An 18,321-nucleotide genomic window follows, 5' to 3' on the forward strand; every position below is an offset into this window, starting at 1 on the left:
AAATATAATATTCATTTATTTAATAGATATTTATCAAGCATCTACTATGTGCTGTGCACATAAAGATCCTAAGGTCAAATCGTAAGTTAATACAACTCAACCCAGCTGCTTAAATATTACATAGGAGAACAAAACCTATTTTAAAATATTGTAGATTTTAATTGACAGTAAGCTTAGTGTGTGAGTTGGGAGTTAGGATGCGTTCATCAGAGAAACGGAGATCTCAGGCATTGTTAGTAAAAGTCTGGCTTTTAACAGAATGGTTAGTGATGGCCAGGTCTACTTGGTACTCGACCACTCTAGAAAATGGCTTTCTGTCCTGGGCTCTGCATTGAGAAATTGGATGAGATACGCTTGAAAGAACTGATCATGTTTAGGCTGAAGATGAGACACAAAGAACTGTAATTGTCTCTAGACATTTGAAGAGCTGTCCCTGTGGAATAATATGAGCGTTTATGAAGTGCATTTCTAAGCCTTTGATGTGGATTAACTCATAACATCCTCAATCACTAAAGTTAGGAAAATGAGGCTCAGAAGGGCTAAGTAAGTAGCTTGCCCCGAGTCACACACCTTAGAAGTGGCAGCCCACGCAGTCTGCCTCCAGCACTACACACTTGACCAGTGTGCGACCTGCCACCCATGGAAGATTACGTTTGTTCTCCGCGGTACCAGCTGGTTCAGTGGGTTCGGAGAATGAAAGTGCAGGGAAACTCACTTCAGCTCAGTGAAAACATGTTAGACCAGCAGTCCGAAGGTGGGAGGGAGTCTTTTCTCTGTCCCTGATGGTTCTGCAGCCTAGCCTAGCTCACTCCTGAAAACCGTGGAGAAGGAACGGGTTGAGTCATTTGACCTTTTAGGCTCCTTTGCTCTGCCTCCCTTGGACTCCCGAGTTTTTGGTATGAGAAGTCATGAATTGAAACTCCAGTGTCTCTTATTTACAGGCATGTGGGGCCAAAATATCCCCTTTACTGCTGAGAAAGTTGATCTTTCTTTTTTGTACAACAGAAATACTTTGTTTTAGGCTTTATTATTTTTATGAAGTTTGATATATTTTGTTTCCATTTCCAGTAACAATTTCTCAGGCAAGAGTCATATTGTCATTAAAACTTTTTGTCTTGCAGAAGTCTTCCTGATTTTAAATTCATAATTTTTATTGCAGAAAAATTAGAAAGCCTAGGAAGAGAATTTAAAAGCTCCTTTTCTAAAAAAGATTTTGTCTTGGGCGACTAGGCTCAGTTGTTTAAGCATCTGCCTTCTGCTCAGGTCATGATCCCGGGATCAAGCCCCGCATTGGGCTCCCTGCTCAGTGGGGAATCTGTTTCTCCCTCTCCCTCTCCCTCTGCCTGCCACCCCCCGCCCGCTTGTGCTCTTTTTGTCAAATAAATAAATAAAATCTTTAAAAAATTTTTTTAAATAAACTAAAAAGATTTTATCTTTAGGTAATCTCTACTCCCAACATGGGGCTCGAACTTACAACCCCCAAGATCAGGATTTGCACGCTCCACCGATTGAGCCAGGCAGGTGCCCCTAAAAGCTCTTATAATCTCACCGCTCAGAGATAACCATTGTTAACACTTTAGTGTATTTCTCCTGATATTTAATATTTTTCACAAATATTTTTCAAGGAAAACCATTGATGCTTGCTTTAGACCTATTAAGACCTTTTTACAGAAAAAAAAATGTTTCGTTTTGGTAAGTTCTGAAAAATGCATCTTTTTTTTCTTGCTAGGTTTCTGCCTCAATGCTCAAGCAGTTTCCCAACAGTGGCCTGAATCCAGGTCTTTTCAATGTGGGGCCCCAGTTATCTCCTCAACAAATTGCCATGCTGAGCCAGCTTCCACAAATTCCCCAGTTTCAGTTGGTGAGTAGCAGATTTTCCTCCTATAGCTAAAAAAAAAAAAAAAAAGTTATTTGCTTTTTTTTTTTCCCCTTTAACTTCGATTTGCTTCATTTTATGCATGCTTAAGGGTTAATGTCTCAGCTCCACTCGAGGTAAATGTGACCAGTGGACCAGACCTGGGTAGTACTTCCCTCCTAGGTGCTTGATTCCGCCGCCGCACTCGGGTGCACGACCCACGAGGGTCTCAGTAAGTCCAGTTAGGAGCCGGTGCCCCCCCCTGTGTTGTAGGCGTGTCAGCTTCTCCTGCAGCAGCAGCAGCAGCAGCAGTTGCTGCAGAACCAGAGGAAGCTCTCACAGGCCGTGCGCCAGCAGCAAGAGCAGCAGGTACGTGGGATTGGGGGGGTCCCCCTAGTGCTCTGTGTGAGGACTGCAGGGCTGCGCCTCCGAGAGCAAAACACCAGCCACATGCAGTCTCTTCGGGGAGGCTCAGGGCGTTGGCTTACCAAGTGTCCGTCTTCCCTCTGGGTCCCCCTGGCTCTGGACTCCTGGCCTCCAGCTGGCTCGGATGGTGAGCGCCCTGCAGCAGCAGCAGCAGCAAAGGCAGCCTGGCATGAAGCACTCGCCCTCCCATCCCGTTGGGCCCAAGCCACATCTGGACAACATGGTACCCAGCGCTCTGAATGTGGGGCTCCCAGACCTTCAAACCAAAGGGCCAATACCTGGATATGGTTCTGGTAAGTGGTCAGTAGTGAAGATCACCTTTAAAAAAAATGTGCTGGTCGTGTGCTGAGCCTCTGGTAGAGATGGGTCCTACGTGACCCCCTGTTTGCACAGCAACCACACGAGAGGGAGAAGTATTCTCATCCCTGTCTTACAGCTGATATCCTAGCATCTTGGCAGTTTTCCAAAGCCGACCACACAATTAGGAAATCGCAGAGCTATGCCTCTGACTTCTCTGGGTCCAGGGGAGACTTTTACTATTTAGCAATGGCAACCTGCTCTTCTGCCACCGGGAATTTTTAAAAACCAGTTAAAACAGGGCGCCTGGGTGGCTCAGTCGGTTAAGCGTCTGCCTTCGGCTCAGGTGATCCCAGAGTCCTGGGATCAAGCCCCGCATCGGGCTCCCTGCTTAGTGGGGAGCCTGCTTCTCCTTCTTCCTCTGCCACTCCCCCTGCTTGTGCTCTCTGGCTCTCTCTCTCTGTCAAATAAATAAATAAAATCTTTAAAAAAAAAAAAGCCAGTTAAAACGTTTGTACATGCTGTGAGTGCCACACGCATCTGAGGTTATAATCTGTTAAAATTATGTACAAGCTGAGGTGTTTAGCTCTACTGATAGAATTTCCTTCTTGTGGAAAAATGGAGAACTAAAATGAAGCTGATGAGGCAAACTGATAAAATTCTTCTGATATTAATATTTCATTTGATTTAAATAGAATTAGCACAAGTAAGGTTATACCTTTGACATTCATCAAGAATTTGTTGGCAGGCAAATGGTAGCTCTTTCAGAATGGGGGAACATGTTGTAAGCAGAATCCAATCAGTGAGGCAACAGTGACTTAAAAATAAAATGTAAAAATTAAAAAGGTACCACACACCACAGTGGGTTTCTTTGCAGAGTGACAAAATTCAGGTTTTATTTTGGTAAAGAAGATACTGTTCTGTGCAAACTCAAAAATAAGAGTTGGGGAGACCTGAAACCCATGCTCCTATGAAACAAAGTGACCCTGGACACATAGCCCTGTTCTCTGCTCTAGTTCTGTGGGGTGCCCACTTCCTGCTGGGGTGTCCACATGCAGAGAGGAACAGAGACTTCAAGGATGCCTTGATCCTGATCCTGAATAGTTTTCCTGAGAACCGACTTAAATTCAAAATAACCTTTCTTCCACTTGACATAAAAGAAGAGCAAACTCTCCACCAGCTCCTGTCTTACTAGGGCATACCCATCTTGGGTGTAGAAATCCCGGGTGCTGAGCAAGGGGGAAGCTTCCCATAATGACTAATGAAGGTGTCATTAACTCTGTATTTCCAGGCTTCACCTCCTTAATCATGTTTTCTGTTAAGGCTGAAACTTGTCATAAGAACCTGGGTATTTTGGTATGTGTCCAGTTATTGTGAATTTAGATGCCGTCTATGAGAATAAAGCAGGGCAGCTTTGCTTCTTCCATCCCTTTTTGTTAGAGAGTTCATGGTTCTCAAAGTAGAGTCTAGTCATACAAAGCAAAGTGAACATCTGGAAGCCCCGGGCGGCTTTTCCACATGTTTAAATGCACAGTTCTTTTTAGCTCTTTTCTGTACTCATCCCCTAGGGGCATGTCTTAGGTGGAAAGAAAAGTATCTTCAAACAACTTGAGTAACATAGGTTAGTGACACAGACACTGTTAAATACACATTTTTTTCCACAATTTATCAGATAAAACTTGTGAATAGACCTTTTATGTGCTTTTCTTTAGGCTGGGTGTGCATTAGTCAATTGGTTGTTAAAAACCTAACATCATGATGTAATTGTTCCAGAGACAGTTCTTACAACGTCTGTAATATTTTCTGCCTTTTCTTAAAAAGTAAAATTACAGGGGTGTGGCGAGGGGGAAGTGAAATTATATGCTAGCTGTGAATCTGTTAGTTTTTAGCAGCATACCTTCTCATTTATCAAATATATAGAAAAATTTGATCGTAGTGTCTTATTAGATTAGTGGTGTTATTTGTGATTATTATACTGGAGGTATAACTTTCCATGATGGCTGAAGGATCAGAGTTCTGTATACATACATACATTTACTGAGGAAATGGCATGGTTTTTTTTTTATCATACTCTTGTTTCAAAGTAACTTACACATTTAACTATGCACTACAGTCCAAATTAAGTAAGGAGAAAAACATATTGACTCGCTAATTTATTTCCATTTGGTAACTTACGAATAAATTTTATTAGGTCTTTATCATATTAATTGTGATCTGACCACTTATAGATCGATCTGCCTTATAAGATGCACTTTGCAATTTATTTCACAGTTAAAAATGTCCTTAATTCCTTAATATTATGACATTTATTTGAGTTGAAAAATACATTTTGGGATTGAAAGTAAATCCGATTTGGCTGCCTGTTTTGAATAAACTACAGCTATAAGATTTTGCTGAAAATATATTTAACGCATACAGAGAGGTTAAATTTATATAGCAAAGATGTAAAAAATGAATAGTATTTCAATTTTCCTACTGCTGAGTATTAAACTAAAAAAGACACCTGTAGGTGAAAGAGGAGCACGAATAATTAAAAGTCTCTTAGTAAGTCCCAGTAAAGCCTCTTTGGGTGTATTTTCTCAAAATTAAAAAGTTGAATGAGTTTAATGACTGCTTAACTGATCCTTGACTGGTTGTTTTTATAAAATAGACGGTTTCTCATTCTCTGCTTTTAGCAGAATTGAAAATCTACCTAACTGAATTGTCTGGGGATGATGACCTATGTAAACATGTTTTAGCATCTATGTTATTGAGCTGAGGGGAAGGGAATATAGCCTAAATGGGAATTCACAGAAATAGGAGATGTTATAACAAGACTCCTTCTTTTCCTGTCTAATTACTTATATAAGATTTCTTGGTGCTTTTTTTCTATTGTAATTTAAAAAATAGGAATAGTGTGAACTCCGTCTCATATCTCTCATTCATAGGTATCTGAACCGTTCGAGAAGTAAAGTCCCTCGTCGTATTAGAAAATGTCCCAGGGCGCCTGGGTGGCTCGGTTGGGCATCTGACTCTTGATGTCGACTCAGGTCTTGATCTCAGGGTTGTGAGTTCAAGCCCCATGCTGAGTGTGGAGCCTACTTTAAAAAGCCTACTTAAAAAAAGAAAAAGAAAATGTATTTCCAATAAAATTTCACTTTTCATGTTTAAAATTTATCAAAATTTGGTGGCGCCTGGCTGGCTCAGTTGGTAGAGCATATGACTCTTGATCTCAGGGTTTTAAGTTTGAGCCGCATGTTGGGTAGAGATTACTTTAAAAAAAGAATATTTGTGTTAAATGGGCAACTGTGGGTGATCTGTTTCTTTTATAATATATTTTTATCATTATAAAAGCACTGATTTGTTTTTTAATCTATAGTAAAAGGAAAAGCAGGAAAGAAAGAACTAATATAGACAAAGAGCGTGAAAGCGGAAATCCCAGTTTCCTCAAGGAGGTGACACGGAGCCAAGCAGTAATGATGAATAAACAGACGGTGAAACAGCGTGCGTGGCAAAGAAAGTAATTCTGGCCAGGATAGATAAGGGAGGCCAAGGGTTGGATTTGTAGGAATGATAAGATCGGTAAAAGGGATGTACTGGGGAAATGAGTTCCTAGGAGAGCAAGGGGCATGTCTTATTTCTGTTTGTCCCTCAGCTCCTCACAGAGCCTGGCACTAATGAGGCTTTCCGTGAGTGTGCACTGAACTGAACGGAAGGATTGTTTGATTGGAGCTCAAGTTCTGTTTGGTGAGCTGAAGAATTACAGGGAGGCCGCTTGGTGGACCGAGGAAGTGTGGTTTTGATGAAGTAGCAAGGACAAAAAGGTCCGTACTTTGCTGGGCTTTGAGGTGTGGCAGCTCACAAATAGTGTAGAGGTTGTGAGTCGTGCCGGTTACTGCGGGGCATCGAAGAAAGTCACAGAACCATGTACAGCCTTGCACTGATTATTCCTCTCCTGGTTTTGGGTTCGGAGGTTAAACCTTTCAAGGCAGTTTTATCTCCTGTTCTCCTCACATCCCTCTGGGTGTTTCCTTACCAAACTTTGTTACTTAGTTATGATGCTGCCATGCTTTGGTGGTGTTTGATTTCCCAAGTTTCTAATGAGAAAGATGCCCACTTAAGGTTCAGATGGAACTGCTCAAACTGTCCCCTCATCCTAAGATATGTAGAACTCTTACTAATTTTCTACGCTTCACATGTCACAAAAGGACTCTAAGCAGCTGAAATTAAATAATTGTAATTCACTGTGGGTTCTAAAGACATTTCAGAGCAACTGTAAAGAATCTTTAAAGTAATGTGGGGGCGCCTGGGTGGCTCAGTTGGTTAAGCATCTGCCTTCAGCTCAGGTCATGATCCCAGAGTCCTGGGATCGAGTCCTGCATTGGGCTCCCTGCTAAGCGGGGAGCCTGCTGCTCCCTCTCCCTCTGCCATTCCCCCTGCTTGTGCTATCTCTCTCTCTGTCAAATAAATGAATGGAATCTTTAAGAAAAAGAAATGTGTAAGGAATCATTCTTTATCTTCTTACTAATCCTCACATTCTTTCTAATCGTCACCAGAATCCTAGGTTATTCTCAAAAGCTCTTCCTCCATGATTGGAACCAAGCTTTCGAATAGCCTGGAATCCAGGCACCTTGGGTTGGTTTTCTCTGTCAAAGGCAGAGGTGCTACTTGCCCAAGGAGTAACCCACTTAGGCCATTAAAGCTTCTGTCAGAGGGGGCGCCTGGGTGGCTCAGTCAGTTAAGCGTCTGCCTTCAGCTCATGTCATGATCCCAGGGTCCTGGGATCGAGCCCCATATCAGGCTCCCTGCTCAGCGGGGAGCCTGCTTCTCCCTCTCCCTCTGCCTGCTGCTCTGCCTACTTGTGATCTCTCTCTCTCTCTCTCTGTCAAATAAATAAATAAAATTAAAAAATAATAATAATAAATAAAGCTTCTTTCAGAGAAAGGCCTTATTCCTTTCAACCCTGCTATCCTCCAGTCTCATTTCAACTACATAAGAGAAAAGAAAATACCTTAAACTCTTCTTTTTTAAAAAATCATTTAATATGAAATATTTCCAGCTTATTCCAGGAATTTCTGCTCCCCACCCCCACCCTCCAAGTAATCACATGGACTAGTAAAGTTGCTTACAGTGTGAAGGAGCAGTGTTCTTTATATTAATAGCAACATTTTAAATATAGGTCAAGGTGTTAGGAATGGATTTATTATGCATTTATAAAACTGTCTCTGACAACTCAGAAGCACAGGGAGAGAACGTGGCCTGGGCCCTCATGGGATTTGGATTAAGTGGAACCTCAGAGTCATTGAGGCACCACCAGATGGTCGGAAAGGCAAGTGGGTACAGCGAGGAGCTTGGCCTAGCTGGAGTGGCACATCTTCTCGAGTAACAGTAGACGGGCTTTTGACTCCTGCAGCTGCCTGAGCTTTTACATTGTGGGACCCCTGCTCCACCTCCCTGGGATGGCTGTTCTACACTCACTGCAGTCCATCCTCATTTTTACTCTGGCTATTCATTGTTCTTCCTCTCCTCTGTTCATTTGTTTATTTTCGTGCTTCATTTTACTTTTTATGTTAAGTACATTCTGACCCACAGTGGATGGTGGGACCTGTGAGACCCCCGTCAGCAAGCCTCTCATACTGATTCTCACCTGTCCAGCCCTGTGCAATGGGAAGACATTACCCACCTACACTCACGCTAAAAGCCTGACACCTGAGGCTTACCTGGGGCTCATGGCAAAGTAAACTCTGAAGCTCTCTGTCATTGCCTATTCAGGCTTCGTCATCGCATAAAGATTTCTTTCAAATCTCTTACATTCTGCCTTGACCTCCATGTACCCCATTTTTGTTCTGCCAGTTCTTTTTCTAAAATACAGACTTTTTTTTTAAGTTTATTTATTTTTAGTAATCTCTGCACCCAATGTGGGGCTCAAACTCATGACCTTGAGATTAAGAGTTGCTTGCTCTTCCAACTGAACCAGCCAGGCGCTCCTTAAAATACAGACTTGGATTTCTTTCTCTCACTTGTTAAAAAACTTCTTTATCTCCTGTCTTAGAGAAAAAAGGCCCAAAGTCTTTGGCCTGATACATAAAGAACCCTACAGGACATAACTCCTCATTTCTCCCCCATCTCCTGTCACTCTGCCTCACTTCATCCATGGTTAACCAAGCACTGGAGTCACACTGAACTCCTCATTCCCTAAATGTACCAGATGGTCATCAATCAGAGCTTTGTACTTGGTATCCTTGACTTACTTGCATACCTGCCATCGGCCCTAAATCAAATGTCCCTTCTTCTGCAAAGCCTTTCTGGCCCCAGACACCCTCACCACACCTTGTGTCTGTTGTTCTACCATTATCAGTTTGATGTGTGGAGATTGGCTCTCTGAGTTGGCGAATTCCTGGCCCCAGCATTCTGGCTAGCACAAGCGTTAGCTAAATGAATAAGTGAAGGCACAGGTGCGCTGTGCACTGTGATGCTCTCAATTACGGCAGTCCTGCACATTTTCACACTTGCACAAAGAGTCATTGCTTTCTTTAGCAAGCAAGAGCCAGGATGAGCATTTTGAATCAAAATCTCTGTTTCTGAGTAAAGAAATTTCTTGTGAATTAGTCTTTAAATGACAAATGAAGCTATCGTTTGGTTGGTTCTACCTCAGATCTCTTGGATGCTGATATTTGAAATATATAGGAAGATGTAAAATGTGCTTCTCTGTTTTAGGCTTCAGCTCTGGTGGCATGGACTATGGCATGGTTGGTGGGAAGGAGGCTGGAACAGAGTCTCGCTTTAAACAGTGGACCTCCATGATGGAGGGACTGCCCTCTGTAGCCACACAGGAGGCCAATATGCACAAAAATGGTAAGAGCAAGCAAAGCCTTACGAGTTGGAGCTATATGGCCCTCACGGACCTTGATGATGTATCCTGTAAAATTATTTTAAAGCACAAATCTTTAGCTTTTTCTTAATCTCTTCGTTTTTCCTCCAAATCCAGTGATCGCCTAAGAGAGGAAGATTGGGGTTATGTATATTTCAAATTATAAGAAACTTAAAATGCTAGTTGTAATTAAGGGGAGCAAAATTGCCCACCTGTAATGGGATTGAGAGCAGTAGCAGTGAACTTGAGTACCCATTAGGATGAAACCCTAATATATTGGCTGAGAGAACAAAACGCATTTTTTTTGAGGTTTAAGAGATCACAACAAATATATACCATGTTGATTATTCAAACACTTTAGTCTCCAAAAGATAGATGACTAATAGTACATGAGATTTGAACTTTCCACAAAGCTTTCTTGTTTTGTTTTGTTTTTTTAGCTTTCTTGTTCTTAATGCATTATAGTGTCTGCAGGACAACAGCTGAGGGGCATCACAGGCTTTGGTTGTGAATGGTGGGCTCTTCATTTCCATTGTTCTCTGTAAATGCCTCTCTATGTCCCTGTAAAACAGATAAAAGGTCTTAGAACCTTCCTTCAACCTTTGTTTCAATGTTTATATTATTGGACAGTAATTCACCTGGACTCAACTGTAGCCTTGAGATCCAAGTATATACACCTGGGTGTTGGGCTCCTCCTGCCACAGTTTCCTGGCAGACCTCAGCCCTATGGGTCTGAAAACTTTCAGGGTTCCTTTATAAACCACTCTTGAATGTGTCTATCTGAAAGACAGTAAAATGGCCACATGGAGCTCTTCCCTGCTCTCCCTAAGATTTCATGCCACAAAATCAAGAATGATTTATTGAAACTATAAAATCTATCTCTAGACTGAATAATTCAAGCCCAGCATTTGTAGCGTTGGGCACTTACCCTGCTTCTTTAGGCTGGTAATTCATCAGGTCTCCTTGTCCCTAAAGACATGATAGGTGCACGATAATAAATACAGAGTGTCATGCGAGAGGATATCTGGAAGTTTAAATATCCACTTGCCTTTTCAGAGCTTATAGATACTGTGTTCCCCATTTCCTTAGCAATCCCCACAGTAATTGAGCGCTTCATTTCCTGCGACTTCCCTGTAATGTGCCCTTGAGTCAGATTTCTGTCAGTGGTTCCAGAAATGCAAATGACTTCTTAGCTGAGCGTGGAGGTGGATTTGATAATACTCCTGCTGGGCCAACCCAAGCAGACTACTTTAATCAATATTTACACAAATATTTTAATACATCATCCTGGAAATAATTTTATCTGTTTAGAAACAGCATCCTAAGGGTAGATCAGGTGACACAATGCAGCATGTAAAATTCATTTGAGAAATAAATAGGGTGGTATCTCCCAGAGGCCCCCAATTTTTATTGAAAGTGAAGATCACGGGCTCCCTGCTCGGCGGGAAGCCTGCTTCTTCCTCTCCCACTCCTCCTGCTTGTGTTCCCTCTCTTTCTGTGTCTCTCTATATCAAATAAATAAATAAAATCTTTAAAAAAAAAAAGAAAGTGAAGATCATTTTTAGTTAGGTTAAGAGAACTTTTAAGCTTTTAATGTTCTTCCTGCCTTGTAGCATCGCAAATGCATAAAAGGGGCACAGAAGGAACTGCCGAAATGCTGTCGGGAAGACAGTTACAAAGGATTGGTTGTTCTTCCTGTGTGGGGCCACGGGTCGCAGGACTGCACAGTTCCCTGTCGATCTTGTGCGGGCAGAGACCGTAGGCGGGAATTCCATCTCATGGCTTTGGAATTCAGAGCAATGGCAGATGCGTTTCTCTCCAGTGGGCTCCCTCTATTTACACTGCTTCTTTCAGCTAACCTGGGTCTGATCAGCACTGAAGAACTTGGCGGGGGGGGGGGTCCGTCAGTACAAGAGTGTCATGAGAACACTTCCTGTGCACTGCAGATTGTGTAGTGTTTTTCCTATTTCTCATTCTTGAGTCATTGGTATGGAAACTGGGGATAATAGTATGATTCGTTGTTGATGGAAGTTTCATTAATTTCTTAAGACCATGGAATTCTAAGACTGAAAGGAAGATTCAAGGATGAGAACAGTGCTGTGTGCCTCAGTGAGAACCCAAGAGGCTCAGGACGGTGAAGTGGATCGTTCCTACTCATCCTGTTTGTGAATTAGATACTGGCTGTCCAGGGCGACCTCTCGTTCCAGCACCTTTTTTTTACTGCATAAACGTCAGAATACTGTTTTCTGCCGAGTAACAGCTTTGACGAGTTCTGTTCATAGGAATCCTTTCTGGGTGTGAATTAATTTCCACTCTCTCTCCTCAGGCGCTATCGTGGCCCCTGGTAAGACTCGAGGAGGGTCACCATACAACCAGTTTGATATCATCCCGAGTGACACACTGGGTGGCCATACGGGTCCTGCTGGTGATAGCTGGTTACCTGCCAAATCTCCACCAACAAATAAAATCGGAAGTAAATCCAGCAATGCCAGTTGGCCTCCAGGTATTGTCCAATTTTTTTTTTTTTCTGGTGTATCATTTGTTTTTAATTCTTAATTTTGGGTTCTGAACAGATTGCTTTTGCCAGTTACTAATGCATTTTGTTTTCTCATTTAGTAACTGTTGTCTGATAAAAGCAAGGCATGTGCTATGCTCTGGGAAAGATAGGAAATTCGCATTAGTAATGGGGTCTCTGCTCCATTGAGTTCAGTCAGGAAGATAAGGTGTGGACACTGATCACCTGCAAGGCAGGTAACTGTGATAAATACTGCAGAGGCATAGACGAGTTGCAGGAAGTCAGAGGAATGGAATTTGGAGATCAAGGAAGGTGATGTGGGAGCCGGACTTAGCACTCGTCCGTGCACAGGATGCCTTATAACATGGGATCTTCTGAAATGCCCATTTAATTGGCCTGTTTATTCATGAAGCAAGTATTTATTGTCAGGTTCCAGGTATGCAGTGGTGGTGTAATGAGACTGTTCACTTTTTTCTCTTTTTATTTTGATGTAAGTAATCTATTTTCATTGTAGAAAAATTTTAGGTTTAGTTAAGCAAAAATTAAAAATCGGTATATGTCTTTCTAAAACCTCTTCCTATACAGGTATATTTGCAATATGAATATGTTTAATTTCCTTCCATTAAAGCAGGTTCATATAATGCATATTGTTTGTGTATAATATTGTATTGTTCTCCATCATGATTAGGAAAACAAAAGCTTGTTAATCCTGTCACATGGCTTTAAATACAATTTAAATTAACCAATAAAAAAAGTTGTAAACACACGTATTCTAGGCTTTCTCATTGATAAGCCAGCTTATTCCTGCTCTTTGTCCCTGGGTGTTCCACATAATAGTGGTCACTTGTATTGTGTTTCCTTTCATGCATCTGAGCCAATTTCCAGTGAAATAAATGGGAGAAGTCACTCATCTCCAACCCTGGTTTTCTCCCAGTTCTTGTTGTGGATGCCTGGACAGTTCTCATGGGCACCAGGTTACCTACCCCTGCCCTTGCTGCCCTCAGGCCCGATCTTCCCTGGGAGCAGGAAGAGCCACGACCAGGACCAGACACCAGACAGCTCTGGCTCAGAGCCACAGAGAAACCAAGTCAACGTGCTTGGTAACATGGGTGCTGGTGTAGTGCCTGCTCGGGCTGAGTTGTGGTGTTCAATTTTATGATAAAAGTCTGAGATGAAATAGATTCAGTGTTCTACTTTTCACAGATCTATGCCTTGTATCAAAAACTAACTTGAGGGGCGCCTGGCTGGCTCAGTCAGAAGAACGTTGCAACTCTTGATTTCGGGGTTGTGAGTTTGAGCCCCACATTGGGTGTAGAGATTACTTAAAAATAAAACTTAAAAAAAAAAAAAACTAACTTGATTTTTATCATTCTTTGAACAACCTCCTACCTCTAATATTTGTTCTCCTTGTTTCAGAATTCCAACCAGGAGTGCCATGGAAAGGTATCCAAAACATTGACCCTGAGTCTGACCCCTATGTCACCCCAGGAAGTGTGCTGGGGGGTACAGCCACATCTCCCATTGTAGATACTGACCACCAACTTCTGCGGGATAACACCACAGGTAAATGAGTGAGGCATCCTTTGTGTTTATTCAATACCCAGCATTTTTGTATCTGTCAGTTTGTGGCTTCATTTGTACCTGCTAATAATCTAATAATTTAACCAGAAAACATACAAATATGTAGCTTTTCAGGGGTTTTTTGGATACTTTTTTAGTATATTTTAATCTTCCATCAAAGGCTAAATACAGTACTTAAGGTTTCACTGGTTATACTGATGTCTGTCTGCAGTATTTTCATCTTGTTCTTCCTCTGTCTCCCAAAGGGTCTAATTCTTCCCTCAACACCTCGCTGCCTTCACCTGGTGCCTGGCCCTACAGTGCCTCTGACAACTCCTTTACCAACGTTCATAGCACTTCAGGTACCGTCTGACCTGTTTGTTTCCCTTTGGCTAGCACTTTTCCATCAGGTTTCCTTTTACAAAGGAAATGGGCGTTTATTTCTTAAGGAGGACTTCAACAGAAGTTGAATGGCTAGGTCAGCCTAAATGGAGGCACACCTCTTCCGCTGGCCATGTTCTCAAGGAGCTTCCAGTGGCACAGACAGGATGAGACATACAGCTTTAGGACAGGGCAGATGGTGACATAATTGCAGGGAGCCTTGTGGGTATTGAGAGGGCAGAGGTTAAATCTTTGTGCCACAAGTGCTTTTCTTGAACCAGTCTGCCGAAGGAATCATGGGCCATGGGAAGAACCAGGGAAGTCCAGGTTGTTATTCCTAAGGTAGCCAATTATGGCTTCCTTTTCTACAAACAAATCCTTCCACTTATAGACAAAGGCTGCAGGCAGATGGCCAAGGGGAAAAAAAGAGGCCCTTAATTAATTCTACCAATAACATTTGTTGAATTCCTTATGCGTATGTGTGGTGTTTTTTTTTTTTTTTTAGACGATAGGGAATAAAAGCTTAATGGATATAATAGAGCCTTTGAAGTCACTCACTCCACACACTGCCTCATAGATTGGTAGAGAGATTATTTGTAATTGGCACCTTGGTCTTGCAAAAGTTAGACCTCAAGCCATTAAAGTCATTAAGGCTTCTGTTCTGTGTCCAAGCAAAAGCAAATGGAACAAATCCTCAGCTACTCTTTAAGACACTGTAGGTTAACTGCCTTACAAATTGTCTTCTTTTTCTTTTCACGTCTGTGTCATATAGACAGGGTCACAATAACCTGTCATTTATTGAATGCTCCTGGAGACCAGGCAGCATGCTAAGCCTTCAGCATGAATTCTTACCTTACCTTTACCAAAGTCTGGGAGCAGGTCCTGGCCTTCTCTCTATTTTGAAGATGAAGAAACTCAGACTCAGAGAGCTGATATAATTTGCCTCAGGTCTGAGCGAGTGTGTAAAGGCACCAACTCCATAATCCATGTTTCTAATCACCACCCTACATTATACTTTTGTGGGACTTCGTCCTTTACATGTAAAAACTTATTTTTCAACCCAGCTCTTTCATTCCAGTAACTGCCCACGTCTTCAGTTGAACTGTTTTATCTTTTTGTCTATAGTTGGACATTCACCGGATAGATTACCCAAGGATCACCTCAGAGGTGTCTAAACTGAATGTATACTTTTCTGCACCACCCCCCATTGTGTTTCCCAAGTCTTTCCATTCAATAAATGTCTTAGCTATCTCCCAGGGGGTGCATTCTGCAGCCACATCTCCCATCCATTTCTTCTGCTCCATTCTACTTACTGTCACCCAGGATGAGAGCCAAGTTTAAACACTACATGCTCAATCTAGTAGCATCCTCATCGGCCCCCAGCCTACCTTTCTGGCCTTCTCTACCTCTGCCCCTGTGAAATATTGTTCAGCCAGAACTGGGGGAAAACATATTTGGTACAGATAGAGTTCAAATTGGACATTAGTCTATATTTTCCTCTGTCTCTGAGCCCATCCATTTATGTAAATCCTTCCAGACCTGTCTTTGCAAAGCCTTTAGTGATGGCTGAGCAGTGTCTTCTCTGTGTATTGAACATATGTGATGATGCCTGGGGTTACCAATTCTCTTATTCATCTGTTCTGTCTTCCCATGTGAACTTGAAGTTCTTGAGAATGTTTGTATTACCCACAGCATTGATTTAGTGCCTTAAAGCATAGTAAGCCCTTAGCAAATATTTGTTGATTGTTCTTTAAAAATCTGTTTGAATGTTGGGGTGCCTGGCTGGCTCAGTCAGTAGAACATGAGACTTGATCTCAGGGTTGTAAGTTCCAGCCCCATGTTGGGTGTAGAGATTACTTTAAAAACGCTTTTAAAAAAATGTTTGTCTGAATGTTGATAGCTAATAATCTGGATCAAGAAAAGTATAAATTTCTAGTGTACTTTCCATTCAGTCAGTGAGTATTTATAGAATAGTTTTACTAGGGTTCACATTCTACTATGTCTGTAAGACTAATGATTTTAGGAATACTTCCCTTGAATTAATCTTCCCTTTCATGTTCTGTTTGGCTAAGAAAGTAGTAGAGAATTAGTTATCATATTAAATCTTTAGTTTATGTGTTGTCAATTCAGAGTAATAGTCATTGAAATTTTTATATTTAATAAGTTCAAAGGGCAATGTTACTTTGTATTGCTACTCTCAAAATGTGTACTTAACTATTTTTAGAATATTATTTATGTGTATACACAAAATTTATGTATATTGACAAAAGTGACCTATCTAACCTTATCCCTTCTTTAATATTCTCTTCTTTATAGCAAAGTTCCCTGATTACAAATCAACATGGTCCCCAGATCCCATAGGACACAACCCCACTCATCTCTCCAACAAGATGTGGAAAAACCATATTTCCTCGAGGAACACTACAGCGCTGCCCCGCCCACCTCCCGGTCTGACCAACCCCAAACCATCTCCCTGGAGCAGCACAGCACCCCGATCAGTCAGGGGGTGGGGGACCCAGGACTCACGGCTTGCCTCGGGTGAGGAGGATCCGCCAAAGGAGCATCGTTGTTCAAGCTCATGTTAATACCAAAAAAGACATGAAATCTTCACAAGAGAGGCAGTGTGGTAGAGGAAAGAGTGGAAAACTCTTGAGTGGAAAGCTGTAGTCAGTCTAGGGCAGAGAAAATCCAAGAACTCGCAAGGGACTGATGGAGTAAAAATGATGACCAGCATAGGGAGGACATTAGGAGGAAAATGTCTTACCAGTGAGATGAGAGTGCACAGGGTTCAAGGTCTAGGAGAAGAGAGCTGGCCATTAAGTGACAGGATGAAGGGGGTCAGAGGGAGGTAGAAAAGAGAAGACAGTTGATAACAGGAGAGAAGAAACATGTGGGCTATGTGAAGATGTTTCTCACTCGTGGCTTTCTGAATTTTTTTATTGCTCTTCCTGATTGTTTTTCTGGTTGCTTCAGCCTCTACCTGGAGTGATGGTGGTTCAGTTCGTCCCAGTTACTGGCTGGTTCTTCACAATCTCACTCCACAGGTAATCATGCTTCCTTGTGATTTTTGAGACAGGACTTCATTGTGTTAAGAGAGGGAAACTCAGGTGTGGAATGTTGGCAGATAAGATTAATTTCCTGCTCGCTACAGAGAGGCCCAGTGTGCAGGGGTGGGTCTCTCCACCCAAAGGCTCGAAGTCTACTCCTGAATGGGGAGTGTTGGCCCAACAAGGCTTAAGGCTCAGTATCAACCATTTGTAATGCTTCATAAATAATTAACCATCTATCTCGGCAGTAGGAGGAATCTGTCAGTTTCCTAGCTTAAATGCCACATGGGTGCTTTCAATTTTCCATCTGTTATTCTCTTCTTTGTAGATGGCATTACTAATTTGCTGTCTTCAGAACATGCCCTCTGGGTTGTTTTTACAGTGATGGGTTTCATTTGCCGCAAGCCACTCTGTCTGTCACCTTGTTTGCTTGATAACTGACATACTTGCAGCAGTACTATGTCGAACACTCAAATGAGATTAAATGAACCCACTGAAACTGAGCCCATGACCTTTATTTGGACTAGACAGCACAACCTTTACAACACCTTGTTAAAAGGAGTCAATTATGCTTCCCTCCGTTTGACACATAAAATGAATTGTCTAGCATTTAATTCATAAATGGATTCATGCACACTTTAGTAAGCCAGCATTTTCTAGAGTGTTCTCATGGGATATTAATAGGTCTCTGGCCTAATATGTTTGGAATATATACTTGATTAAACGAAGAAACAAGGTTTCTTCACTATGAGACTTCTTAGACCCTTTAATATACTAACATGTATTATGATCCTCTGTGAGGAAATACAGCTTCTCCTAAATTTACTTGCCCAGTGAATCTGTTTGTGGGGAGTGTACCCAGGGCTTGCATTTCAGGGTACATGCGGAGAAAGGCGATTTCGTAAATAGAGTTAACATGAGAAAGAGTCTGGGTTGGTTCTTAATCTCCATATCAACTCAGCTAAAAGCCCCAGGTGGTTTTTTTAGCTAATAATTGACTGAAGTATGACGATTTCATATGGCTATACTCAAAACTATATATGCCTCATTAGAATATTTTTTTAAAGATTTTATTTATTTGAGAGCGAGCACAAATGTGGGGGGGGGAGTGCAGAGGGAGAGGGAGAAGCAGATGCCCCACTGAGAGCCTAACACAGGCCTCGATCCCAGGACCCCGAGATCATGACCTGAGCTGAAGGCAGACGCTTAATCGACTGAGCCATCCAGGCGCCCCAGAATATGACAACATTCTGAAAGTTGTCCCTCAGTGTGGTGGATATATGGTTAGGATGAGAGAGACAGTAATGGATACGCTGTTTTGAAAGGAACCTGGGGAACCTAACCAGCTGTTCACTTCTGTTTTATGCTACAAAAAATAGTACAGGGGCGC

The 18,321-nt window shown here is 42.0% G+C and overlaps 1 protein-coding gene across 12 annotated transcripts in view; it reads left to right on the forward strand.

The window, feature by feature from the left end:
* TNRC6B (trinucleotide repeat containing adaptor 6B) overlaps positions 1–18,321 on the forward strand; it is a 237,883-nt gene that overhangs the window by 210,043 nt on the left and 9,519 nt on the right. For all 12 annotated transcript variants that reach the window (XM_081819091.1, XM_081819096.1, XM_081819089.1 and 9 more), the window contains 9 exons: positions 1,730–1,861; positions 2,129–2,224; positions 2,397–2,574; positions 9,275–9,412; positions 11,755–11,931; positions 13,360–13,506; positions 13,770–13,865; positions 16,201–16,422; positions 16,858–16,928. In XM_081819091.1, the coding sequence (XP_081675217.1) occupies positions 1,730–1,861; positions 2,129–2,224; positions 2,397–2,574; positions 9,275–9,412; positions 11,755–11,931; positions 13,360–13,506; positions 13,770–13,865; positions 16,201–16,422; positions 16,858–16,928 (1,257 nt within the window). The remainder of the gene's footprint in view (positions 1–1,729; positions 1,862–2,128; positions 2,225–2,396; positions 2,575–9,274; positions 9,413–11,754; positions 11,932–13,359; positions 13,507–13,769; positions 13,866–16,200; positions 16,423–16,857; positions 16,929–18,321) is intronic.

Source organism: Leptonychotes weddellii, chromosome 5 (assembly GCF_054177405.1).
Source record: "Leptonychotes weddellii isolate Sample4059 chromosome 5, ASM5417740v2, whole genome shotgun sequence".
NCBI lineage: Eukaryota > Metazoa > Chordata > Mammalia > Carnivora > Phocidae > Leptonychotes > Leptonychotes weddellii.